Source organism: Ambystoma mexicanum, chromosome 14 (genome assembly GCF_040938575.1).
Source record: "Ambystoma mexicanum isolate Mex_15411 chromosome 14, UKY_AmexF1_1, whole genome shotgun sequence".
Taxonomy (NCBI): Eukaryota; Metazoa; Chordata; class Amphibia; order Caudata; family Ambystomatidae; genus Ambystoma; species Ambystoma mexicanum.
The window spans coordinates 421,948,207-421,975,303 of NC_090940.1; the positions used below are offsets into that span (position 1 = coordinate 421,948,207).

At 48.3% G+C, this 27,097-nt stretch overlaps 1 protein-coding gene across 1 annotated transcript in view; it reads left to right on the forward strand.

Annotated features, from left to right (window-relative positions):
* LOC138526850 (uncharacterized) overlaps positions 1 to 27,097 on the forward strand; it is a 210,510-nt gene that overhangs the window by 105,009 nt on the left and 78,404 nt on the right. Inside the window, exon 4 of the mRNA XM_069637594.1 lies at positions 15,093 to 15,213. Within this exon, the coding sequence (XP_069493695.1) occupies positions 15,093 to 15,213 (121 nt within the window). The remainder of the gene's footprint in view (positions 1 to 15,092; positions 15,214 to 27,097) is intronic.

A 27,097-nucleotide genomic window follows, 5' to 3' on the forward strand; every position in this document is an offset into this window, starting at 1 on the left:
TGTTGGACATGCAGTTCGACAGCAACAACCTTTTTGGTAAGGCGGTGGATGAGTCCCTACAGGCTATCAAGACCGACTCTGAGACGGCCCGGGCCCTGGGGGTGCTTCAACAGCGGCGGCTCTTTTGGAGCTCCGGAGGCAGACAGGGTGCCTCCAAAGGATCCAGCGGTGACTCCTCCACTTACCGCCAGGCAGCCCGCTCCTCTTCCCAGGAGGTCTACAGAGGTCGCGGCAAGCAAGGGGATCCCGCTGTCAGCGGCAAGGCCGCCTCCAAGCAAGACTGACCCGGCCGTGTTGTCGGGGGGGGGGGGGCGCCCCACCGAAGCACCCCGGTGGGAGGCCGGCTGACGAAGTTTGTCAGTGCGTGCGAGTCCATCTCCACCGACCGTTGGGTGTTGCCAACGGGCACTCGCTGGAATTCCAAAAGAAGTGCCCTCGCATTCCTCCCGTGGCCAGGAAGGAGAATCGCGTCCCTCAACTACTGTTGGAGGTAAAGGCGATGCTCAAGAAAGGTGCCATCGAGCTCATCCCCAGCGGGCTCCGGGGCTCCGGAGTGTACTCAAGGTACTTCCTCGTCAAGAAGACAGGCGGTTGGCGCCCCATCCTGGACCTGCGTCGCTTAAACAAGTACATCAAGGCGCAGAAATTCAGGATGGTCATCCTCCAGCACGTGCTGGGACAGCTGAAGGAAGGCGACTTCCTATCGTCTTTGGACCTGGAGGATGCTTACTTCCACATCCCTATTCTAAAAAGGCACAGGAAGTTCCTCAGGTTCGTGGTTCAGGGACGCCACTACCAATTCAGGGCCCTACCGTTTGGATTAGTCGGCTCCCAGGGTTTTCACCAAGTGCCTGGAACCAGTGGCGGCGCCTCTGTGTCTGCAGGGGATCCACGTTTACCCCTACCTGGATGACTGGCTAATCCGGGCAAGGACAAGGGAACTCGCCGTCAAACACACGGCGAGGACCGTCCGGTTGCTCATGGAGATGGTGTTCGCCATCAACTACCCCAAATCCCACCTGGTTCCATCGCAGATAGCACTATTTCTGGGAGCGAAGCTCGATACAGCGGGGAAATTGGCCTCCCCTTCAGAGGAGAGGACCAAGACCATCCTGGGCAAGGTGCGGCGCCTGCTAGAAACGGACGTGGCCAGGGTGAGGTCCATAAAGTCCCTCCTTGGGATGATGTCCTCATGCATCTACCTTGTACCCCTTTGCAGACTTCGGATGCGTCCGCTACAGGAGTTTCTCGACGCCTGCTGGCTCCAAGCGAGGGGCTGTTTCGAGGACAAGATCCCTCTCAATGAGGATTTCCGTCAGGCGATCTTATGGTGAGGCATCCGTGTTCACCTCACGACAGGCGCAGAATTTCAAATCCAGGCGTTTCAGGAGACGGTGACAATGGATGCCTCTTTGGTGGGTTGGGGGGGGTCACACCGGAGACCTCCACACAAGAGGCCTTTGGCTCCCGGAGACGAGGTCTTGCCACATCAACATTCTGGAGCTCCGAGCAGTGTTCTGGGCTCTCAAGTCGTTCCTTCCGTCCCTCAAGGGCAAAGTGGTGAGGATCTTCACTGACAACACCACCATGATGTTCTATATACGGAAGCAAGGAGGCACCAGATCCCCAGCCCTATCCAAGGAGGCCCAGGATCTGTGGCACTGGGCGGTCGCCCAGGGGATGTTTCTGGTTCCCTTCCATCTGGCAGGAATAAAAAACACCATTGTGGACTCGCTCAGCAGGGAGCTGCGCTCGTGCCACGAGTGGGAACTGCGCCAGGACCAAGTGGATCGACTCTTCCAACGATGGGGCAAACCCCAGATCGATCTGTTCACGACAGCGACGATCTCCAAGTGCCAGAGATTCGCCAGCCGGTTCCCTCAGCCGAGGAGCATGGGCAATGCTTTCTCGTTCCCTTGGGATGGCCTGTTTCTATACGCCTTCCCTCCGTTGCCGTTGCTGCTCCGCCTCCTCAACCAGCTCAAGAGGTCCAGGTGCAGGATGATCCTCGTCGCACCGGCATGGCCGAGGCAGATCTGGTTCCTGGACCTTCTGGACTTGTCAACGTCCCCACCAGTCAAGCTGCCGGCGGACGCGGATCTTCTCTCCAGAGAAGGAGGCGCCATTCTTCATCACGACCCAGTGTCTCGGAACTTGCAGGCCTGGCTCCTGCAGCACTAGAGTTTGGAGGGTACGATATCCCGGCTGATTGCAGAGAGGTTCTTGCAAAGGCCAGGGCGTCCTTGACTCTCAAGTGTTACGGTCATAAGTGGAAAAGGTTCTCTGTCTGGTGCTGTGCACAGAAGATTAACCACGCCTCCATAAAAATACATCTGGCTGCCATCTCCCGATACACCTGGACTACGGAATTCATGAAGGGACTATTCCGATCATTCCCGCCGGTGAAGGCCCCTGCCCCGGCGTGGGAACTTAATGTGGTGCTGACCAGGCTCATGGGAGCCCCATTCGAGCCTATGCATTCGGCGCCTTTGAAGTTCCTGTCATGGATGACAGCGTTCCTCGTGGCCATCACCTCTGCACGACGAGTGGGAGGGATTCAGGCCCTATCTTGCAAGCCTCCATACTTGACTTTTCATGACACAAGGGTAGTGCTGAGGACGCACCCCTCCTTCATGCCCAATGTGCCGTCGTACTTCCACCTCAACGAGCCCTTGGTGTTACCAGTTTTCTTCCCATCGCCTTTGACGCCGGCTGAGAGGACTTTGCTGGATGTAGCTAGAGTGCTGAAGTTCTACGTGGACCGCACAAAGAGTTTTCGGAAGACGTCATACCCGTTTGTGAACTTTGGGTCTGTGAATCAAGGGAAGCCTCTCTCGAAGACTTCCATTTCCAGATGGCTCTCCGGCTGCATCATGCATTGTCACCGGTTGGCAAACCGACCGCTGCCCGGCCGTCCGAGCCCATTCGACCAGAGCGATCGCTGCTACCACAGCGTTCCTGTCTGGTGTGCCCCTGCTGGAGATCTGCAGAGCTGCTACGTGGAGGTCAACGCACACCTTCACAAGATTCTACTGCGTCGATCGGGACTCCAGGGTCGGCCAAGCAGTGCTGCGCAACCTGTTCGCTTAAGGTGAGCCTGGTGAGGAGGTAAGAGTTGCTTAATGTTGAGCCTGTTGCCACCTCCCGTGGTTGTGCATGTGTATACTGCTATGTATTCTTTTATTCATGAGCATGTGAATCCATGCCAGACCCCATGCTGGAGAAGGAACAAGTTACTTACCTGTAACTGTTGTTCTCCAGCATGGGTCTGGCATGGATTTACATGCGAACCCTCCCACCTACCCCTCTGCGGCTCTTCACTTGGTCATACTGCCACTTGGCGTGCTACCAAATCTGAGGATGGCTGCCAGAGGCGGGGCTTAGGGAGAGGGCAGTCATTGGCTGGGGGCAGTATGACCCAGAGTTCAGTGATTGGTTACTACGAAGAAAGACAGATCAGAAACGAAACTGATACTGATTTTTTTTTCTTTACCGAGGATTCCCAGCCTGACGGGGAATATTCATAAGCATGTGAATCCATGCCAGACCCATGCTGGAGAACAACAGTTACAGGTAAGTAACTTGTTCCCTCTTTGTATGGACAATATCTCAGCAGTGAGCTATATCAAATTAGGGGGCACGAAGTCTAAAATGTTAGCCAAGTTAGCCAAGGACTTCTGGCACGCATGTTTGGAGAGAGAGAGATAGCGGTGAAATCAGAATTTCTGCCGGGAGTGAAGAACGTAGTGGCAGACTGGAACTCCCGGTATCTAACAGACTCCAGCGACTGGAGGCTACACGACTGCCTTCGAGAAGTTGCAATGGAAATGGGGGGCCTTTCGCTACAGATCTGTTGGCCTCGAGGCTGAACGCCCGTGCCAAGATATTTCAGCTGGAGACTGGACGCGGCAGGGACAGATGCGTTCGTGCACAACTGGAAAGGCCCCATTCACTATGCCTTTTCCCCCCTTCGTGATGTGTTAGGCAGAAACCTGTGCAGTTCCCTTAGGGACCACTGCAAAAAGCTTAAGACTACAGGAGTTAGCAGTAAACCCAATTGGTAGCAGTCTGCACCACCCACATTTACCTGGTAGCTGTGGCTGAGCAGTCAGACTTCTCTCAAGAAGCGTTGGGTAGTATATAGAGTATACACAATAGGGCAAAAAATACAGTAGCACAAGCAAAGACTGACCAGAGCTTTGGTATTAAAAGTATAGTCATTTATTTAAAACACACTTTGTGGAAATACACTGGCACTAATATATCAAGCAAGTTCAAACACAGTCACTATAAGTATATAAACCTCCCTAGTTAATTATTCGACAAGTCTAGGTTAAAACACCACTTATTTAGCAAAACCAGAGGTGAGCGCGTAACCGCAGATGGCACTCCAATAATTAAAAATGTAGAGAAAAGGCAGAACAAGAAACTATCACAATACCAACACTTTTAAGAAACCACAAGTCAGAAAAGGCAGGGTCTACCGTAGAGCCAAAAGTTCATAGGCCAGGCCCACTCTTGGAGAGAGTAAGGCGGAATGTGCCCAAGATCACACAGTGGGAATGCACTTAAAAGTCTTTAGTTCAAAAGAGGTTGGATCAGTTCAGAAAGGCAACTTAGAAGGTCTGCACGCCAACCCAGTTGGAAAGGCAAGGATTTACGGGACACCTTGTGCTAACCGTTGAAAGGGAGGCCAGGCGGGACACAGTACCTGAAATGGTGAGAAAGCTCCAGCGGTGGCAGTTGTTCCCGGCAGCGGGTGCAAGTCGTGGCTTCGACCAGAGGAAGAGGTGACCTCGACGTGGACGAAGGCTGGAAGTCGTTGCACTGCCAGGGAAGAAACCAGCCGCGGAGTTCCCGATTAAAAGGTACAAACCTTTTTATTCGCGGCCAGTGGTGAAGCGTGGCAATCCGTCCGCTGGGGTGCTTGGCACAGGCGATTCGACCACGAGACGTCCTGGACGGCGAAAAAGGCGAACTGGTTGGTCCTACCAGCTCAAAGGGAAGAAGACTCTCCTGATCTCCTCTGTCGTCGGGGGAAGTGGTGAGTTCGTACAGCAGGGCTCCACCAGTGGTGTCGTCGTTGTAGATGGCTCAGCTTCTCCCCTCTTCGGATGCTTTAGGTCCTGTGGCGACTTCTGAAGTTCCAGTCCTCAAAGCCCTGCTTTTATGCAGGAAAAACCCCCATTCAACAGCCTAGCTGTCACTCAAACCTGCTAAGTGGTGAGTGGCTCACCACTGGGCCAATCACACAAGAGTGCGACTTGAGTTGCCAAGGCAACTCAGTCCAGGGTGCCTATTCCCCCCCTCCCACACATCCTGTAGACCCCAGACAGAGTGGCACCATTTGGAGGGCTTCTGTGTAGAAGCCCGCCAAAAAGTGAAACAAAGGGCTCGACTTGGGTTAGAGTTTCAGAGGTGAACACAAACGCCATTTTAAAACCGAGTCCTGGCAAAAAGACCCAACCTTGAATTTAATATTAAATTAATAAAGTGGCGGTATCTGTAACATTGCACCAAAAAGTGGTGCGTTTAAAATCAATGGGAAAATCCCATAAGAAATATTCCGGTGGAATATTTCGCGTGGTATCCACTGCCACCAGCCAGAAACTCAACAGGGGGGGGGCACACAGTACCCCCTTGGAGAACAGACCCAGGGGCAATCTAATTACCCCTACCACCAGTACTTACACAATATGATGGTTTGTACTGGTTCTGTTCACAATTTGAGACTAGTAAAGCCAATGGTGACTTTACATGCCCTGGGAGACAGTAGTCAGTCCCAGGGTATGGAGTCTGTTTGGGGGTCACTATGACTCCCCTGTGTTACGTAACACACATACAAAAAACACATGAAGCCCTATGGAGTAAAAGACCCCATAGCCCATAAAACACATACAAAGTCAAAGGACATTCTCAAATCATGCCTAAGAGTGGGAGAAAGAGAGTTTCACTCTTAGCAGGAGAAAAAAATTAAACCCCAAAAATCCAGAAAATCTGCTGGGGGACTCACTAGGTTTGGGAAATCAGCCTTAACCGAGAATTCTCCCTAACATGATGCTGGCGAGGGCCCTAGCAAAGACGTGCAGGGAAGGAGCAGAGCTAGTGCTAGTGACACCAGAATGGAAGTCGCAAGCTTGGTTTCCAGTTCTGATGGAACTTTCCAGAGGATTGCCCACAGAGCAGATCTCCTTCTCGATACGAAAGGCAATCCACATCCACTGATTCAGAACAGGACACTGAACCTCATAGCGTGCAGAATTTCAGGCGCATGTGGTGCTTGCTGGGGACTTTCAGAGCAATCTACAGAGCTTATCAAGGTATCATGGGCTCTATCCACAATTCGGAGCTATGATTCCGCTTGGCAGGCCTGGTCCAGATGGTGCAGGGGGAGGAGTATTTCTCCAGTTTCAGCACCTATAGAACATATTCTGAATTTCCTAGCATCAGTCACGGCTAGTGGGAAGGCTTTCAGGACAGTAGGAGTTTATAGGTCAGCCACTTCCATTTCAGCAGGGCACGAGATGATAGACAGGACACCAGTGGGAGAACATCCTGCAGTGGGAGTAAAGGTTACTAGACCCCCATTGCCTAAGTATTCAACGCTTTGGGACGTCAATAGAGTTTTACAATTATTTGAACAGTGGCCAAGAAATGACTTCTTATCGAACAGACAGCTGTCAGGAAAGTTAGCCACTTTGCTTTTAGTTTCCTTCAGCAGAGTATCAGACGTGAAGGCATTGGAGATTGATAGGAAAATGTTCTATCCAGAAGGCATAGCATTTAACTTGGCGCAGCGCACTAAGACTAAAGTTATTAATTATCCATATTTTCCAGACAATAGCAAGCTCTGCGTAGCCCAGTGCATTAAATGTTATGAAGCAGCGACTTCAGCAGTGAGACCCCAGAATGTCACGCAGCTCCTTATTGCGCGATGAAAGTCTTCCAGGGCGGTGGCACCAGCTACTATTGCGAGATGGGTGAAAGAAATTATGGAACAAGCGGGCACAGACCTTTGTTTTCGGAGCTCATTCGGCCAGAGGATCCATGGCTTCAGGGGCTTTTGCAGCCGGAGTTCCGGTGCAGGAGATCTTGAGGGCGGCAGACTGGTCTAGTGACTCAGTTTTCAGAACCTTCTATTTTAAGCCTGTGGAAAATATTGCGTCGGCAGTAGTTCAGAGCTTTGAACAAGCATAATGCTCGCCTCCGGTCTTGTCATAGAATGAAGATTGCCAAGCGGATAGCGCAGGAAGTCTTGATTCTGTTAAAAACACGGAGGCGAGCATTTTCCCTCCCTGAGGGAATGTCGCTGTGTTTAACATTTTGCTTTGTAAAGTTAATGTTAATTTTTACTGTGGAGTATAGGTACCGAATTCCCCACCCTAACATATCAATTTTGTTTTGATTAAGGGGAAGAGCAGAAAAATTCAAGAGAATGACGCTATATTGCATCCAGGGGGGTGCAGAATTCTTCACTACTTATAAAGACAGGAGAAGATGTCAGTCGATAAGAAATAGACTTGTAAAGCGAGAGCAGCCAGTTTCATTAAACAAGGAGGAAAGCACCCGGTCAAGGGAGGATTTATACTAGGGAAAGGAGTCCTATTCGTGGTTGAGACTGAGGCTAGGACTACAGGGCACCAAAGGCCTCATGGGAAATGTAGTGGGCACACTCCTGGGACTGATTGATCCACGTTGGATACAAAATTTGTTAGTTTTGTATTTAACTGTTCAAAACTACATATTTTTTTTTTTAAAGTGCTGTGTTGAGCAGTAATAAGCATAATGCTCGCCTCTCTGTGTCTAAGACTTCCTGCGCTATGCGCTTTGGCAATCTTCATTATAATACACTTCAAAACACACTTTTAGTGTCTCTAAATCACATGATACCCTTTGGGGATGGCACACACTTTCTACACCCTCAGGTGACTTAAATAGCTAGGACACTGATTTATCACTGGTACATTTAGAGCAATACTGAGTTTGGTGCAAAGGTACGATATAGGGGTGTCAGGGTATTGGTTTTATGGCGGTATGATAACCTTCTTGTCAAATGACGGTATATCATGGTTATAGTGGTATAGCAGGTGGAGTTAACTAATCTTAACCAATATTTTCTTAAAGGTCATAAATTGTCAGCATTTTGAAACTTGTCTCTGCAAATTTCCTCCTGGAATCTAAGGCGGCTGCTGATTTGGTCTTTCATGGCGCTCACTCGTTGATCGCCTTGAATGAAAGAGTGACTAGTGGAAGTGTTAAAATGCATATTTTGAGCAATGAGCCTGCTGGTCATAGCTTTGAAAATCGGCCTTGACCTGCATTATTTTGGAACCACATTGCTGCGATCAGTCATAAAAGCTTGTTTTGATAACGCTTTATCCCATTAAAGGGAGAAAAATCACTCATATGAGGTCTGAAAGCCCATGTCATTGTGTATCATTTGTCGTAATGTCATAGCCAACACACACTCGCCGAAAGGTTGCATATTGATCGAATCACTAGCTTGTTTACCATCTGCCTGGTGTATTATAAAGGTCTGATGTTGGAGTCACCACTGACCATGTAATCCTAACAGGACAGCGTTCAGTGGGCGCTGTCGATTTCTTTCTTGATTCTTGCAATACATGTTCATTTACCTTCTTAAAGATAGTGGCACAAAAACATTTTGAAAATGACGAAGTTAAAATACATATCGGCACAAATATGGCCTGGTCCACCACCTCACCACAGCCCCATCATTATCCTTTCCCCCAGGTCTGAGTACATTAGGACCCTTGTCATGGGAGTTGAGACAGAGGAATGCTTTCATGGGTGGTGTCACAGGGGAGTTGCTAAGTCTGGAAAAGACCCGGGGCTACACTGATGTTGGAACTGTTGGGACTGTGGGCTAGCTAGTCTTTTGGCTGTAGCTCCTGAGATTCTATCCGGGGCTACAACCAAAAGATCAGGGGCTATAGCCCCCTTAGCCCCCCCTAGCAACGCCCCTGGTGTCACAGATCGAGGATAGACCTGAGAAATATCTCACCCCCATTGCTCTGGATACTTCAAATTGAATGTAGAATTTGTCCTGCCTGCTTGAGTCCAGTGCCATATGCAGAAGGCAGGTGAAGGATCAAGTGAAGCAACAACTCTAGTGCCAATGTGCAAATCTACACTGAGGACAGCTTATATACTAGCACAAAACACTGATGGGCCCAGTGTTCATACAGTCTACAGAGCTAACGTTTTTGTTGACATGCATCAGAAGGGCATCCAGTTCATTCCCCCTTTGAATTCTGGGATGTGTAGTTCCCCATCTTTCAAATTAGTGGGAAAACTACAAATCGGCTGATCTTTAACCCAACTCTGCTGATCACAGAAAAGGAGCGGTCACAGCATCAAATCTGCGTTTACTAATGTGGTCTCACTTTCCCTATGCTTGTCTGTCAAACAAGCCCCCCCTTGGCTGACGCCACATTCCACAGTGCAGGATCCAAACTGCAACACTTGCTTACTGCAGCCTTTCCAAATCGGATTAAAAAGACCACTTAATAGCTGCAGGCCCTAAAACGGTATACCAGTATAAACAACGTGACGGTTATTATAGTTCAATTAAGTTGTTCACGGTATCTATAACGGTATACCGTTACACCCCTAGTTCGATATGGGAATAAAACAAAGGTAAACAAATAATTCATAAACGGGCAAGTACTTTTTGAACCTTCCATTGTCAATTAAATTAACCCTTTCCTGGGCGAAAGTTATGGGTACAGAGTCAAAGGTAAGAAGTCTCTCAGCAAGCCAGGACAGCCAATGTTAGTTGAGCAAAGTCTAGGGAGCTGAAGTTCTTCTTTTCAGATAAGTAAAAGTCTTGCACAATGTTTTTAGAAAAGCTTATAGAAAACTTGAAGGGCCACAACCTTGGAGGCTTGTGAGAGGCAAAGCTGGAAGCAGCTCTGCAAGGGCAACCAAGACGGGCCTCAGCTGAGAGCAAGTAAGGCTACACAACAAGAGGTAAGTTCTCTCTTAACTTCAGTACCTTTTGGTTTAGACAAAATGGGTCCAGTTGGCTTCTGTTCCTGTACAGCTTAGCAGATCCTGGTGTTCCTGGGCCTCGGTCGTGGGGACAAGAGGCAGGACGTCTGGGGACTCCTGCGCTACAATGGGAAGGTCAGCGGTAGCAATGGGCAAACTTCAATTCAGTGGCAATTCTGTGTTTCAGCTCCTCGCGCCTGACCGCAAATAGCAACACTGCGGTTCTCGGATACCTCCAGCACTCTGTTGAGGTGGCTCAGGCTTGGTCAGTCCTGCTTCAGGGAAGTCCAGAGGATCTTCCTGGTGCTCGGGTCCGAAAGCGATCCACTATTTGGTGTTCCTCTCCCTGGCACTTCGGTTCCAGCAGTAGTGGAAGTACAGCCAGCTCTAAGAGGTTTTCCAAACCAGTTTACTTTGGAGTTGATTTGGTCCCACCAACTCAAGGTGAGAAGTCGTCCTTGCAGGGCTTCTCTAGTCAAGGCGAATTCGGAGCTTCAGCACAGCAGCAGGGCTTCACTGGGCAAACCAACGGTCCAGAAGTTGCAGCAGGCGTCTCTTCAAGTTCTTCTTCGGATTCCTTTGTCCAGTGGTCGACGCTGCCTTCCAAGCCAAAAAGCCTCGTCTTTTATGCAGTTTTCTCCTATTCGTTCCAGCCTAGCTGTGACTAGCACAGCAGGGTGGCTGTCCTTGCCGCACAGCCAGCAGGCCAATCACCTTTCGGTGCATTCCTCTAACAAAGGGGATTAAGATATGGCGAACAGGGAGAGTCAAGGCTACCCTCCCTAAAGCGCTAGGTAGACGTTAACACACAATTGAAGACTAGTGTAGCATAATTAGATTACACTAGTATAGCACACATGATTAAAAAGAAAATGTATTCTAAAAAGGTGACAATGGTGACAGTAAAGCATAACAACTTTATATGCATAAGGATTATCAAACTTGATTCCCAATTTGTCACAGTATTTGATGCACAGAAGATTTTTGTGGGCTTTGAATTGGTGCATAGCTCATCTCCAAAGACCGACAGTCTTTGGACATGGGCTTTGCCCTAATTCAAAGCCCAAAAAAAATCTTTTGTGTAACAAATACTGTGACAAATTGTGAATTGAGTTTGATAATCCTTATGCATATACAGTTTTTCGTTGTTATGCACTACTGTCACCTTTTTAGAATTTTTTTTTTTAAATCATGTGTAATCTAATTTTGCTACACTAGTCTTCATCTGTGGGTCAACGTCTACCTAGCGCTTTAGGGAGGGGTAGCCTTGACTCGCCCTGTTCGCCATATCTTTGTCACACCCAAACGAGTCAACCCCCCCACTCCCCCATAACCAAAAAGAGGGTCCTTAGCCTATTGGTTTCATGACCAAGGGGATTAATCCCAGGGAGTTTCGGGCACCTCCCTCCCTTCCTGCCCCTGCCAGACATACTGGAGCCAGAGGCAGGCTTCACTCGTGATTCCCACCAAAGACCAAGCAAACAAAGGGACCAAACCTGGTTTGGCGCGCAGAGTAAATCTCGAAGTACCTTTCTGACAAGAAATGGTGAAAAAAGAAGTCCGGGCCATTTTGACAAAATACTGCAGCTGTGAACGCAGCCCGCGGTAAAAACACACAACGGTAGTAAAAAGTCAACCACTGCCACCAGCCATTAATTGGAGAAAGTGTAACATAAAAATGTTACATGCGATACTAGACAAAGGGGATACTAAGTAACCTCTCCAGCACCCTATGGTAAGATAGTGTGCTGGGTCTAGAAAGTTACAAAATATAAGTAAAGTCAATTTCACTTCACTGCTCTTGGAAACAGTAGTTTTACCAAGAGAAGGTATTTAAACCTTTGGGAAATCTAAGACTTCCCTGTGCCACTGCACTGAAGGTGCAGTGTGTCACAATGCAAAGATGATGCCTATGGAGTTTGTCAGACTCCAAAGTCAAAAGAAACGGAGTCCAAATCACAGAAAAATGTTAGAGAGTGGGAAAAAGGTCTCACTCTCTCCAGGTTAGAAGTTAAAGTTCTAAAGTCCAGCAAAAGAGCTGGGGGTCTCTAAGGTAGAAGGGAATTGGCAAATTTCTGAGAATTCTCCCTAACACTGTTACCAAGAATAATAAAGTGAAATTGACTTTACTTAACTTTTGTCTTAGTAGGGCGAGCACACACTATCTTATGTGGAGTGATTGGGGGCGGGGGGTTACTTATTAGCCCCTTATCCTACATTCTCATGTAACATTTTTGTTACTCTCACTACTTTAAATGGCTGGTGGCAGTGGTTTAATTTTCCTACCATTGTGCTTTTCTACCGCAAGCTGAATCTTCTGCTGCAGTATAGCACCCATGGGTGACCATTGTGTCAAAATGGCCCCGGTCTTTTCAACATTTTCTGTTTGTGAGGTCGGTCTTGGGTTTTATGCTGCACTCTGTGCCAGGTTTGAGCCCTTTGTTCGCTTTGCCTTTGCAGGGCTTCAGCCCTGAATCCTGCCTCTGGCTCCAGTGTTCCTGGAAAGGCAGGATGTGAGGGAGGTTTGCAAAACTCCCCTGTCATTTGTCTCTAGGAATGCCTGAATGCAACCAGTCCTGGTTGACAGCCTAGGCTGTGCATGAATGGGAGAAACCTTGGGACTATAGGCAGAGTCGACCACTGGGAGAAACACTGGACTAAAACTGTGAACGAAGCTTGCTGCTTGTTCCTAGACCTTTGAATTGACTGGTGAAGCCCTGCTGCTGTGCTGAACTCCTTTTTTTATAATCGACAAGAGAAGCTCCGGAAGGGACGACTTCTTCCCTTGGGTTAGTGGGACCAACTAACCCAGAGACTAACTCCACTGGACCATCTTCCCCGACTGGCTGTATGTCTTTGCTGCTGTAGGTACCGTGTGACAGGGGTCGAGAAATCTGTAGTCTAGTGCAACGTCTGAAATCCGGCCAGAAGCTCCAGGGGTTTCCCAAGTACAAGCAGGACAACAATAGCTAGAGTCCCCTCACCAGAGTGCAGGACCCAAGGAGTGAAGGAAGCCCAACCAGTATCCGAGAGATGCAGTGGTGCTGTTTACTGAGTGCTTAAACCGCAAAGTGCTGCTGATCCGAAGAGCCCGTAGCTGCAGACGACCTTCAAATTGCTGCCGCAGGAGCCCTCCAGACGTCCTCCCTCTTGTACCCACCACTGAGGCTCAGGAACACTGGGTCTTCATCGCTGCAACAGGACCAAATCCAGCTGGACCTCTCTTCTTCAAACCAGAGGTACTCTTCTGACTTTAGGTACTTACCTCATTGTCTTTTTGGCTGTGCTCTTCTCAGTTGAGATTTGCATTGGCTGCTTTTAAGAGTTGATTCCAGCACTCCTTCCACAGGCTTTACAGCTTGTGACTCTACAAGTGATTTCTACAAAACTCTCTAACTTTGCAAAACGATTATCTAAGAAGTGCCTCAGCTCCCTAGGCTGTGCTCCAATTGACTTTGGCTGTCCTAGCTCCCTGCAGACTCTTGTAGTCCATTGACTGATATTTCTGTCCCTCATAGGTGGTAACTTGTTTTAGACTGTTATTGCTGGGAAAGGCTTGTCTAGACTTCATTGGAAGATTTAAGTATACTTGCATGCCCGAGAACCTATTTAACCCCTTTCCTTCCTTTAACCTTTCCTTTCTGCAACCTTAGAATCCTCAAAGTATAACTATGATATATAAATGCCATTACTGTCCTTGTGAATGAAGTCACCTCTGGGTGTAGAAATTGGTTCTGAAGCATCTCTAAAGAGTATCCACAAACTTGTGCTGATCCTGAAAAGTATTTTTAAAGTAGGGCTAATTAAATTCCATTAACAGAAATTTCATATTCATTGTAAAAGTAAAGAACAATCATTATATACAAATTTCAAATCAAACACAGACAATTTTAGTGCATGTATGTTGTTGGATGGCCATTGAGGGAGGTGATGGGGTGGGATTGTTAAGGGATGGTTGACAAAAGAGAATGAAACAGGTAATGAAAACGAAAACAGAAAAACATATATGAAAAATTGGTTAGTTATAGATGTCCTGTTCCACTTTGTACAAAGTGTATAAATGTAATTTTTAAAAAAACAAGTGGGGGGGGGGTGTGTTTCTTCTTGCCTAGTAAATTCGGTCCAAGTTTCATAAGTTGAGTGCTTAGATTGTATAATCATGGGTTAAATCCCTAAAACAAAAACATCATGTGGCCTATTAGTGAGCTCTCTTGCTTACGATTAATAAAGTACCTTTAGACCATGAGTGAATAAAGCTGTGGATTGTTTAAAGAATACATAATTTCTCGGGCGACTTTAAATTTGGCGTTGTGGAAAGTCACAATTGGCTAATCCGTTAATGATTAGTGGTAAATAAGAGCATGGGACCAGGTTTTCAATTTAAATCGTCGTGGTCTCCCAAACTGTGTTTACACTCCAAGCGTGCGAGCGTTTGACTTTATTACTTTTCATAATGCTATCTATCGTGCTTCGCGGTGTCAAGCATAAAAGAGTAGCATGAAGGGTAAGCCCAGCAAAGGGGTCTTTTAGTTTAGCGATAACCCTGTTGTCTCCATTCCGCACTTTGTGCAAATATTGCTGCATAACATAACCCATATTTATGCCTAGTTCTGGGATGCAGTGTTAAAGAGCTTCTTTCCACAGTAATTGTGCACCATCTTTAAGGTGGTGACTGACCTTCTCTTCTGTAGATGTTTTTCAGTGGAAATATGATGGTGAGCTAGTTGATTATAACAAAAGGGGTAGTTCTTCCAATTCTGCTTTGATTTTGGATCCACATTCTCACAACGTAAACCTGGGCTCCAGGACCCAGGTGATGTGAACCTCATTTGCCACATTGTATGCTATTAGACACTAGCACATACTCCTATTGATCTCCCTTGGGGAAACTCAAGGAAATGTGGCGACAAATCATTTACAATGTCTAAGTTGGGCCTGGACAAGTCCATGCTGGAATGAGAATGTCTAGCAGAAGGCACTAGTTCTCGGACATGCATTTATTGTATAATTCACTGCATGGGAAAGTGTGTACTCGGGCGATACATTTTTTTTAACACTTTCAAACTTCTTTTTTTCAGCAATATTAAATTTTGGAGAGGTCATGAAGTAGCCTTCCACTTATATCCACTGCTCGTAATTATCTATCATCTTTTGGGGTCAAACTGCAGATTACAGAGCTCTGCTCGTTCAATGTTTGAGGTAAGAAATATGTGTGTACTTTTACTAGGTTTATTTTCTCATGGAAATTTCGGGAATCGTAAATCACTGAACGCTAATTTTCATTTGCTTGCAGCATTTTACACAATCCTTCTGCAAGAGGAATATAGAATCCTGCAAGGTTTACATTTTTTATAGTAGATTTCACAGCCCCACACTCACTCCCACATTATTGCAGTCCTGCACCACCTCTGTAGTGCTCTTCACTTTAGTTTGCTGTTGTACTAAATGGACACCGTTCCTTCATTGTTTAAATCTTAACTGATTTAGTGTTGATCATTTAAAATGTGTGTCCTTTGCTCGTCCCAGTGAAAGTTTCTTTTACTTAGTAATATTAGGCAGCACAAATATTTGTATTCCTGTCGTCTTCATAGTGGAGCCTTCATTAGTCCAAGCCCTCTTTTCTGTTTTACTACCTTTTATTTTAGGATAAAATGCAGAAAGTGCTTTTCTCCTTAGAATCACATGCTGTGCATATGGTCCGACATCCAGTGGTAACCGCGGAGTATTGCATCTTGCCTTTCGGGGACCGAAAGGGGATGTCGGCATAGACGTGTCTGAAACACTATCCCTCTCGTGACGTGTGTAGTAACCAAAATCCTTCACGCGCCGAGGTCCCTCAGATTGTTTTTTTCCGCCCAGATAACTGGTCGCCCTATAGCGGAGCTCTTCATGAGACATTGTTTATCTTACCGAATTGTCGGTTTATTCCCTGTTAAGTCACTTCGCCCATCAAGAACATCTTCGACGAAGACTACGGGGGAATCGTCTACGGCTGTGGGTTCCGGCACCTAAGATCCGGCATTCGGACTTCCACGTGGTCGGGCCTTCTGACCGGCCTACACAGTAGGGAGAGTGGGCTCGGGGTTTGCCATACTGTTATGTCTTTCCTCTTTTCCACTGCTTTCCTTTTTGGTCTGGTCACCCTGCCCTTCTGCTATTCTCCATTTAGATTCTGCCCTGTGTGTAGGGTCAGTTATCTGTGGAAAGACGAGCACATGTCGTGTAACGCTTGTCTTCCCCCTAGAGCACGACGAAAAGCAGTGTTCGGCGTGTAAACTCCTTAAACCAAAAATCCTTAAACTGCGCTGGTTGAAGCGTTGGGCCGCGTACGAAATGTCACGCGTGGAGCCTCCCTCTCCTGCTGCGACACCAGCCAAAAGTGACGGGGGGTACATCGGATGACCAAACGTCCAATGCGGACGTTATAGACCTTGAGGCGGACTATTCTAGGGCCGCCACGCCCGTCCCTTCCAGGCTCGACTCCGTTCTTGCTACAGGGGCGTACAATCGCACCGCACAAAGCACACAACCCAAGCGCCCTCCTCGACGATTTCGTCGAAGAAGGCGAAAGCGCCAACGGGTCCGCCGGAAACTTCGGCGGTGCCCACGGATCGGTCTGATCCAAAGCCTTCCCCCGCATCCGCAGCAGCGCATGACAACTGGGCATAACAAATATAACAAGGGCGCTACTCCCCAAACTACACGCGCCGAAGTTTCAGAACAAGAAACTTCGACGGTATCCAAGGCCCGTACAGACCCGAAAACTACGAGTAGGCCTCTACCCAAGAAGCCAAATGCTGGCCCTTCTGGAGCCACGGAAGACATGTTCACTGCCGACACATCAACGGAGGCGTTGTCTCCCGAAGATTCGGTGACTATCCGTAAGAGCATCAATAGGATTGCTACGGTGGTGGGCCTAGTACCGGTTCCGCCCACAGTTATGGGCCAATCCGCCAAAAAGTTTTCCACTGATTGGGAAGACTATCCCAGAGACTCTTACGAAAAAAGCCAGGTACCCCTCTCGAGCACCCTGAGGAGATCCTCTCCACGCCTTAGGATGGAGAACACGGTTCCTACTCAGCTAGGTCCATTTGGGTCATCCAAGTGGACCACGGAGCAATTCGAGGGGTGTATGGATCGGCTGGAGCAGTTTTTCAGGGCTTCTGATCAACCTCCGCCGAAAAAAGCTCGCGTAGACCCTAACCCTCAAACACAAGATGTCCAACACCTAGATGTCCAACACCAAGTTGACTAACAAGAAGATGTCCAGATGGACATGTATAGACATCTATACAGAAGGAGTCTTCTTTTCTGGACAATTATGGGGAAGATCAAGGAGCAACGGACAACTGGGAGGACACCCAGCAGGACGATCACAACTCTATCGTTTGCCTCGAATCTCCCCCATCCACCCCGATTCGACAAGCTTCCCCAGTGGATGATCAAATGGCTTTCAACATGTTGAAAAAAGCAGCGGGATTCTTTAAAATTGCCACGCTTGAAGTCTTGCCCGAACAAGATTTCGCAGAGGACATTATTAATGAAAAGCCTCCGGCAAGCCAGTCTATCCCTCTATTGAGCTCTGTAAAGAGACTGCTGGCCCCTTCTTTACTCAACGCCTGCTCAGACTAGGGCTGTGAACCCAAGGGTCAAAACTTTTCCGACCCTCCCCCACCGACCCGCTTTATATCAAAGGGCACGCAATCCCAGACTCGCTGGTGGTGACCAACACTCGCAAGAGAGCAGGGGTTCCCCTTGCCACGAGGAGTCCAAAAGGATGTATGCCTTAGGTAAACGGGTTACGTCGGCAGCGGCCTATACCGTCCGGAGTGCCAATAACACGACGTTACTCGCAAGCTACGTCGACGCCCAATGGGACGTACTCCAGGAAGGCCTTCAAGAGGTTCCGGAACCAACCAGAGCCAAGCTTCTTGCCATTGTCTCAGAGGGCAAACTTGCCAATCAGAATGTGGTAAAGAACACCCTGGACACCGCAGAGACAGCAGGCAGGTCTCTCGCACAGGGTACTCTCCTAAAGAGGCACGCGTGGCTGCGCACGTCGGGCTGCAGGCCTGAGACCCAGGCATCCATTATCAACAAACCCATCGAAGAGGCCAACCTCTTCGGGAAGGCGGTAGACGATACGTTGGAGACGGCCAAGAAGGAGCACGAGACTATTAAGTTGCTGCACCAGATTTCCCAGAAACCCTCTTCACAGAGGGGCAGTAATTCTCTGCGGTCCTTTCGAGGACAAGCCCGCGCCGCTCAAAACAACTTTGGCACGGGCAACTTCAACGCAAGTCAACCTGCTGCAAGCCCCACTTACTACCCCCAGAGGGGTCAGAAGCGCGGAAAGAATAGAGGCAGAGGCTCCAATTCCAGAGGAGCGTCAACTTTGGGTCAGAAATGACCACCAAGTCCAGGTCCCCTCCCATGTCTCCCCGGTGGGGGGGGGCGATTAACATCCTTCCTCAAGGCATGGGAGGGGATTACTTCTGACCAGTGGGTCTTAAAGATGGTAGCCCACGGTTACTGCGTGGAATTCGCCCGACCTCCATAGTTCAGACCGCTGAAACATCAACTCCTTTCACCGGAACATCTGCAGCTCCTGATCCAAGAGGTGGCAGCGCTACTGGGAAAGGACGCCATAGAAGCCGTCCCGATTCTTCAGGTAAATGAGGGTATCTATTCAGTGTACTTCCTTGTACCCAAAAAGGATCTCACCATGCGTCCTGTTATAGACCTGCGCCCAGCGAACAAGTTCATCAAGCCCCAGAAGTTTTGCATGGTAACACAAGAGATGATCCCATTGCTAAAACAGGGGGACTTCATGACAACATTGGATATGAAAGATGCATACTTTCATATTTCAATGCTGCCAGCGCACAGAAAATTCCTAAGGTTTGTGATTCAGGACAAACACTACCAGTTAAATATACTCCCCTTTGGCATAGCCTCAGCGCCAAGGGTGTTTACCAAGGTCCTGGCAGTGGCAGCGGCATACCTGCGCAGACGTTCAGTTCCAGTTTACCCTTACCTCGACGATTGGCTCATCACGGGGGACTCGTTCAACGTTTGTTTTTCGTACACCCAAAAAACAGTAGACCTACTGTTCAGCCTGGGATTTTCTATCAACGAAAAGAAATCCAGCTTAGTCCCCAGCCAAGTAAAACAGTTCCTGGGGGCTCTAATTTGTACAGAAGACGGTCTAGTCTTCCCTTCCAGCGAGAGGGTTCAGAACATGCTCTCTCAGGTTCCTTAGTATGTAGCCAGTCGAGAGGTGATGGTACGCAAAGCTATGCGTTTGCTAGGAATGATGGCGTCATGCATATACTTGGTTCCCCACGCGCGGCTGCGCATGCGTCCCATGCAAGAGTGGCTCAACAGCCAGTGGTGTCAGGCCAGCGGACAATGGGAAGATCTGTTAGTTGTCTCGCCAGCCCTCGTTCTCTCTGCAGTGGTGGTCGAGGGAGAACCTCTTGAAGGGGAACACCTTCACCACCCCTGCAGTGGAAGCCACTCTCACGACAGACGCATCTCTCACGGGGTGGGGGGCTCACCTGGTTCAACAGACAGGTAGTGTCCAACCATATAAACCTACTGGAGCTACTAGCAGTGTTCAAAGCATTGAAAGCCTTTCAGGAGCAACTGCAAGGGAAGACAGTGCTGGTCTTAACCGACAGCACAACAGCAATGTATTACCTGAACAAACAGGGGGTCACTCACTCTACAGGGCTATCCAAGCTGTCCAAGAACATCTGGATATGGGCTCTCAAACACAAGATGTTCCTGATATCCCAGCATGTTCCAGGGGAACTCAATCTTCTGGCAGACGTACTCCGCAGAAATTTTCCTCTGCCAGAAGAGTACGAATGGCGACTGCACGAAGACATTGTATCCAACGTCTTCGCAGAATGGGGGTTTCCAGAGATCGACCTGTTCGCTACTCAGGAGAACGCCCAATGCCAAGATTACGCTTCCAGGTACCCCCAGAACCGATCCAAGGGGAACGGTCTCTGGATAACTTGGTCGTGGAAATTTGACTACGCTACCCCCCCCCCCTCCCCCGACTCCCCTTCTGAACAAGATAGTACACAAGATGCACCAGGAACCATTCACCATGATTCTGGTGGCTCCCATGTGGGCCCGCCAATCTTGGTTCACGCACCTGATGGAAATGTCCCTCTCCCCACCAGTCAAGCTGCCCTGACCGTACTACATGTCTCAGGACAGGTGGGAGACTCTGCACCCATGCCCACAAACTCTGAACTTAGCAGGCTGGCTCCTGAGGTCATAGAGTTTGGACATCTGCAACTCCCTCAAAGATGCATGGACATACTGAGGGAGGCCAGAAAGCCTAACACACGTTATTGCTATGCCAGCAAATGGAAACGTTTTGCCATCTGGTGCAGTTCCAAAGGCATCAATCCCACCGATTGCTCGCCTTCACACATTGTGTTATATCTAACCCATCTGTTGGACTCTGGGTTAGTCTTCAATTCCTTAAAGGTTCACCTAGCGGTGTTGTCAGCCTACACCACGTCACAGCAGAAGGTGTCGTGGTGGAAAATACCTGTGATTAAAGCCTTTATGGAAGGGGTTAAAAGAATGTAATCCCCCATCACTCACCCAGCCCCTGGGTGGGATCTAAATGTGGTTTTAACTAGGCTCATGGGACCCCCTTTTGAGCCTATGCATAAAGCTAGTCCGAAAGACCTGACAGCCTTTCTAGTAGCTATCACTTCTATCAGAAGAGTTAGCGAACTACAGGCCCTCTCGGTTTTGGACCCCTTTGTTACAGTCCACAAAGATAAGGTAGTTCTGCGACACATCCCAGATTTGCGCCGAAATTTATTTCGAAGTTCCATGTGAACCAGTCAATCGAACTACCCACGTTCTTCGATAGACCTACTAACATGGCCGAAAGAAGCCTTCACACACTAGATGTGCGCAGGCCAGTCATGTTCTACATGGATAGAACTAAACCACTGAGGAAAACTAAACAATTCTTTGTTTCAGTAGCAGCTGGTAGAGAAGGGGACCCTGTCTCTAAATCCGCAATATCAAGGTGGATTTTCAAATGCATCACACTATGTTTCTGTTTCTCTCTTGCAAAGAGAGAACCGCCCTTCAAGCCTAGAGCACATTCTACTCGAGGCACTGGGGCATCCATAGCATTCATTGCAAATGTTCCCCTGGAGTCCATTTGCAAAGCGGCAACCTGGAGTTCTGTACACAGCTTTACAAAACACTATTGCCTAGACACTCATTCTAGGTCTGATTCTCAGGTGGGACAAGCAGTACCACGGCATCTTTTTTTCTACTGTTCCTTCTCACAACCCACCTCCAACTCCTGTTACTGCTCGCTAGTCTATGCACAGCATGTGATTCTAAGCATATTAACAAGCATCAGAAGACATGCATTACTTACAGTAAAGGCATTTCTGATGATTGTATCTGCTTAGATTCACATGCGCACTCCCTGCCTCCCCGCTCGGGGTGGAAGGAACATAGACTTCTTACTACTTTCTCTCTTCATGTACTCACTCACTATAGCCTTGGGCTCCCTCATGGCAGAAAAAATACAATCGGAGGGACCTCGGCGCGTGAGGGATTTTGGGTACTACGCATGTCACGATAGGGATAGTGTTTCAGACACGCCTATGCCAAGTCCCCTTTCGGTCCCCGAAAGACAAGATGCAATACTCCGCAGTTACCACTGGATGTCGGACCATATGCACAGCATGTGAATCTAAGCAGATGCAATCATCAGAAATGCCTTTACGGTAAGTAATGCATGCCATATAATTTCCTTTTTTCCCCTTAGCTCCTAGCACTTGGATAGATTACCCTATCAAAGCTTTACATCTGTGTCCCTCTTCCTAGTTCCGTTCCTTGCTTTCTGAAGAATTACCAAACCTAATACAGCATCAATGAAGATTTTCCTAGCTCTAGCAAAGTAAAGTCTAGATTCTATTAAAAAAAGAGATCAACATTCAGCTTCTTTTGCTCATTTCACCGCTCAAGCAGCAGCAGTTCAGAACTTAAAACGCACTCCTTTCCCATAAACCTAACTAAACCAGGTAGTCCATCAAACAATCATGTGACTTCCATCGATAGTACTTGGCATATCCCTTTAAAGTCCATAACTGGCTCCTCCTTCCTCTTTAGTTGCTTCTACTCTGAAGTAACACCCATCAACTAAGAACTAGAAACATCTGAAACAAGCTGACATACAACACCACTTGAAGACAACCCGCGCACAGGCTCCTTGCAGGCACTTTGCTCAAAGATTTCACTTCGGACACTGCGGAAAACACATGTCAGCGATTCATTGGTAGGGAATGTAATACAATATTAACAAGACACAACCAAGTCATGCAAACTATTTGATACTTGTTTTGTGGCTGCGAACTCTCAAGTGGTTAATAACCACTGAACAGGTTATCATGTCTGTTCTTGCGAGAGAGGGGCGCCCGCTACCTTTGTAAAACTATTTTTTAAGGAACCTGGGATTGGTAACCCTAGGTCTCCTGGGGGCAACCAGACGTGGTCTCCCTCTCACTGTGCTTAGAGAGGCATCAGCTTCACCTCACTGATGATCCCCAACAAGGGTGAAACACGTGTATGGGGTTGCTGGTGGTACTCTCGTTCAGATTGGAATTGCCATTGTATTTCGGTGCTGGACTGCCCCAGGGCAGGACAAAGACTGATATGCAAATGGATATTTCCCATCTGTGAAAGGCACAGTGAGTAAAAGCAGTGGCTGCGAACTCTCAAGTGGTTAATAACCACTGAACAGGTTATCATGTCTGTTCTTGCGAGAGAGGGGCGCCCGCTACCTTTGTAAAACTATTTGATACTTGATCAGGCCAATATAGAACAAGATCCTTCTAAAGCATTAACATACACTATTGCAACAAGAAAGACCATCTATCAGGCATATGAATTTCCTTCCATGTTCATTGTTTACACCACTGGGTAGGAATAATGCTTGCCTCTATCTTTCGTAGAATCTAGATTTCATTACTGAGCTAGGAAAATCTTCATTCTCTGTGAAGATCCAAGGGGACATTATGCCTTTTTGAACGCCTACTCCCCTGCAGACACCGGCTGATAAGTGGGGTTCACGTAGAATATCTTGAATATTGAATGCCCAGACCAATCTGCCACTCATGATATTCTCAAAACTCCTATAGCTGAAACACTTTCAAGGCCATTGTGTCTAATTGAATTGGCTCCATGGTGAGATGTACCAGTACCTACTTACCCTAGAATCCAACGTTCCCAGCAGGCTGAAGTCTGGAAAGGCACAGGCTTAAAAGGCTTCCTTGCCAGAACAAGGAGTTACCCCCATTATATGTCTTAACTGATGCTGTCCTAGGCTTTGAGCCAGTGCTCCACACAGCGTTTGGGATATACTAGAAATGCCAGATCAGGATGGTTCTGGGTACCCTTGGTGCCTGCTCTTAGAGATGAAAAATCACCTTGTCTGTCCAGGGAATAATCTTCTTGCCAAACCTGAAACCCTAACATCCGAAACCTACATGAAGTACAGAAATGTAGTCCGCTTGCTAGAGTGCGATCAAAGATGAGCACTCTTTAGCTGTCCAAGACTGAAACAACTTTAGCACAACGTTAACATTGCAAGGATTGAATATCAAGCCAATGAGACTAGAACATTAAGCACATTCTCTAACGGGGCTGCAACTGGATCTCTGTGCTATTTCCACACACCAGATAAACTAAACCAATGAAGCTCCTCTGTTCTTGGTGGTATACTGGAAGAGGTCTCTGGCTCAGCCCTTTCCATGCTCCACTCTGCTATATCTGATACAGCCTCTACCCCTCAGGCCAAGCCAACTTCAGCACTGCCACCCACCTTCTCGGTTATCCGACCCCGGAAGCGTGTGTCAGTTGAGGCTTTCGCCGCCACTTTCTCACTCCTTTCCCCCCCACCCCCCCCGTCTCACCCCTCCCTTTCCACCCATGGCTGACTAGTACCCTGACTTAGCCCTTTCCATGCTCTACACTGCTATATCTGATACTCTCAATGGTCTTGGCCCTGTCATGAGGATCCACTTGAAGCCCAAAGCCACTTCACCCTTAAACGCAAGTGCAGGGTGGCTGAGAGGAAATGGCATGCTTCCGGTGCATCCTCTGACAAACTGCCCTGCTCCAAAGGCAATACTGGCTCTGTCCGCACCAAGAAGAGAGCCCACATCCAAGCCTGCGTCTCTGCGGCATCCAACAACTCGGCCGAACTCTTAACATCTGCAAGGAGCTGGCCAATCCTGCTGCAGTCTCTACCTCCCCTGTCCCCTCCCAGGCCCTCTGCACGGCCCTGGCTTCTCATTTCATCTCTAAAACGCAGGCCATCCTTTCCTCTCTTCCTCTCCCCCTCCTCCCTCTACTCCCTGCTTTTCCTCTGGCCTTTCTCCAGCCACCTCTCCATCCTCCTCTGCCTTTACCCCGTTCTCCGGAGACGAGGTTGCTAGACAAGTCTGATCCATGAAAGTCTCTTCAAAACAGTTTGACCCCTGTTCCTCCGAAACCATCAAGGACCACATTGACACCCTAGCTCGTGCTCTGGCTGACTTCTGCAATGGCTGCTTCGCCTCTGGAGTCTTCCACCTCCCCCCTGAACCACTCCCTTGTGCACACTCTGCCGACCTTTCCTGCCCTGCTAACTATCGTCTAATCTCCATCACTCTGGGTTGTCTCCATGACCATCCGTCTGGCTTCAGAGCTGCCAGAAGCATGTAAACTGCTCTTAAGAACATCCGTAAAGACCTGCTCTCTAACCTTGATTCCAACACCCCCTGTGTCATCATCTTACTTTATCTCTCTTCTGCCTTTGACACGGTCAACCACGCCATCCTGCTCGACCGTCTCCGTGGTAACCTGGGTATCACCCATCAGGCCCTGGCTTGGCTGACATCCTTCCTTTCCGATCGACCCTCCCAGGTCCAACTTGGGTCCTTCCTCTATCTCTACCAGTGGTGTTGCCCAGGGGTCTAACCTCTCTCCGTGGCAGTTCAACCAATTCATGGCACTTCTTGCCCACCGCATTGCAGCTCTCTGCCCTAACTTTTAGTACTGTGCGGATGACACGCAACTCATTTTCAGGCTCACCTCTGCCACCTCTCCTTCTCTCATCTCGGTCTGCCGTCCAGAAGTGATGTGCCCCCAATGAGCTCTGCCTTAATGCCAGTAAGACTGTGATTCTCCTCATCTGCACACCTACCCCCACCTTTCCTGTCGCTCTCTGGCCAGCCTCTCTTGACACCCTTCCTGATCCCACCTGTGAGGCTAAAAACCTTGGTCATCTTCGACTCCACACTTTCATTCTCTCCTCACATCTCTGATGTCTTTAAGAAGTGACACTACCAAATGCACTGCCTCAGAGGTATTCTTCCTTTTCTTCCCCCAGAAGCTCACTGTCTCTAGAGCTCTGGTTCTCTCCAGGCTTGATTACTGCAACAGCCTCTTTCTAAATCTGCCTGCTTCTACGCTCTGCCCTGTGCAACTCATCCAAGACAGGACTGTGAGACTTGTGCATGGCCCCAAACCCAGGGATCGTATCTCTCCCGGACTGAAATCTTTGCACTAGCTCCCTGTGGTGGTGAGGATTAAGTTCAAAACCCTCTGCATTGTCCACAAGGCCTTCTGGGGCCTGGGACCCCCAATACCTCAAACACTCTCTTGCTAAATATCTTCCTTCTCGAGCTCTCAGCCTCAACTTGTTCATAGTTGGTCGCTTCTCCAAGCAGCAAGTTGGTGGTAGATCTTTTTTCTGCTGGGGCCTCCCTCTGGAACAGCCTCCCTGCCTCTCTGAAACTTGAGAACCACCATCTCCAGTTCCAGAATCACCTCAAGACCTTCCTCTTTGCTGCTGCTTTCTCCCCTACCCCCCCCCCTTTACACCTCGCTCCCCTGCTGATCTCCTGGCTGAATCTGCACTGGTTGCCTCTGATCTCGGGTCCAGGTCCCCGCCCCGCCAGTTGCACACCTGCACTGCCCCCCCCAACCCCCTGGCAACCCTTGCACTCGGACTGTTTCTGTATCCCTACAGCCACTACCAGCACTTTTGCCTGCACTTACCCTTGCATTGGCACCAGTTTGCCGCACTTTTATTTGTCTTTATTTATTTCACTGTTATGCCATGTACTGCACTGCCCCTCTCCTTTTCCCCTTGTCCGCTCCCCTGCACTTGCGCGATCTTAATGTCACCTGGTCTAGCAGGATCGTTGTCTCTGTTACCCCTCAGTTTCCCCTCCCTTGCCTCATTGTGCCTTGAAACATGTGTATAGGCGCGTTATTAATGCCATATCATATCTTTAAAAGGTCTTGGGATGCTCCAATGTGACTGGTAATGTTTCAGGCTGTCTGACCTCAAGGCTTCCAGAATCATTGAGTAAAGTTGCCCAATAAATATTTTCCATAATAACTTTCTAGTAAGTCTTCTATTAAAGACACGGAGGTGAGCATTATGCTTCTCTTTCTTAAACACAGTAAAGAAAACTCAGCAGCAAGATATTTTGTGCACTGAGTGTAACATGAATAATGCACGTAGAGAAAGAAGGTGCACCAAAGAGTATATCACAACATAGTAACACGATATAATATGTCCGTCAGTCTCTGAGGAAAAGAACTCCATTTCCCAGAAGACTTCCCTAGAGTTCATTTAGAGGCCACCAACATGTGACTCAGTCCTCCAATAGGTATCCAGATCCCTTCATAAACAGTCCTGAACATGATGCAACTTCCTCTTTCGAGGCTGCGAACATGGCTGTCCATAGTAGAATAGTAACTGTAGCCATCTTGTAGAAGAAAACTGTCGAGCTGCCGATCAGACAGACTTGTCTGCAGGCGCTGTCAAAAAAGGATAAGAGTAAAATTACTTCATGTATATTATAACCCTAGTTCCCTTTTCGGGGTGGGAGAGAAATTTAATGGAGTTATTCTGGCAGAATACAAATAAATTCTAAGTCCAACGATTCATAGTAATGCATTTAATCACTATTAAGCGTGACTGTTATTTTCTCGTCGGGTGGGATAATGCTCGCCTCCGTGTCTTTAA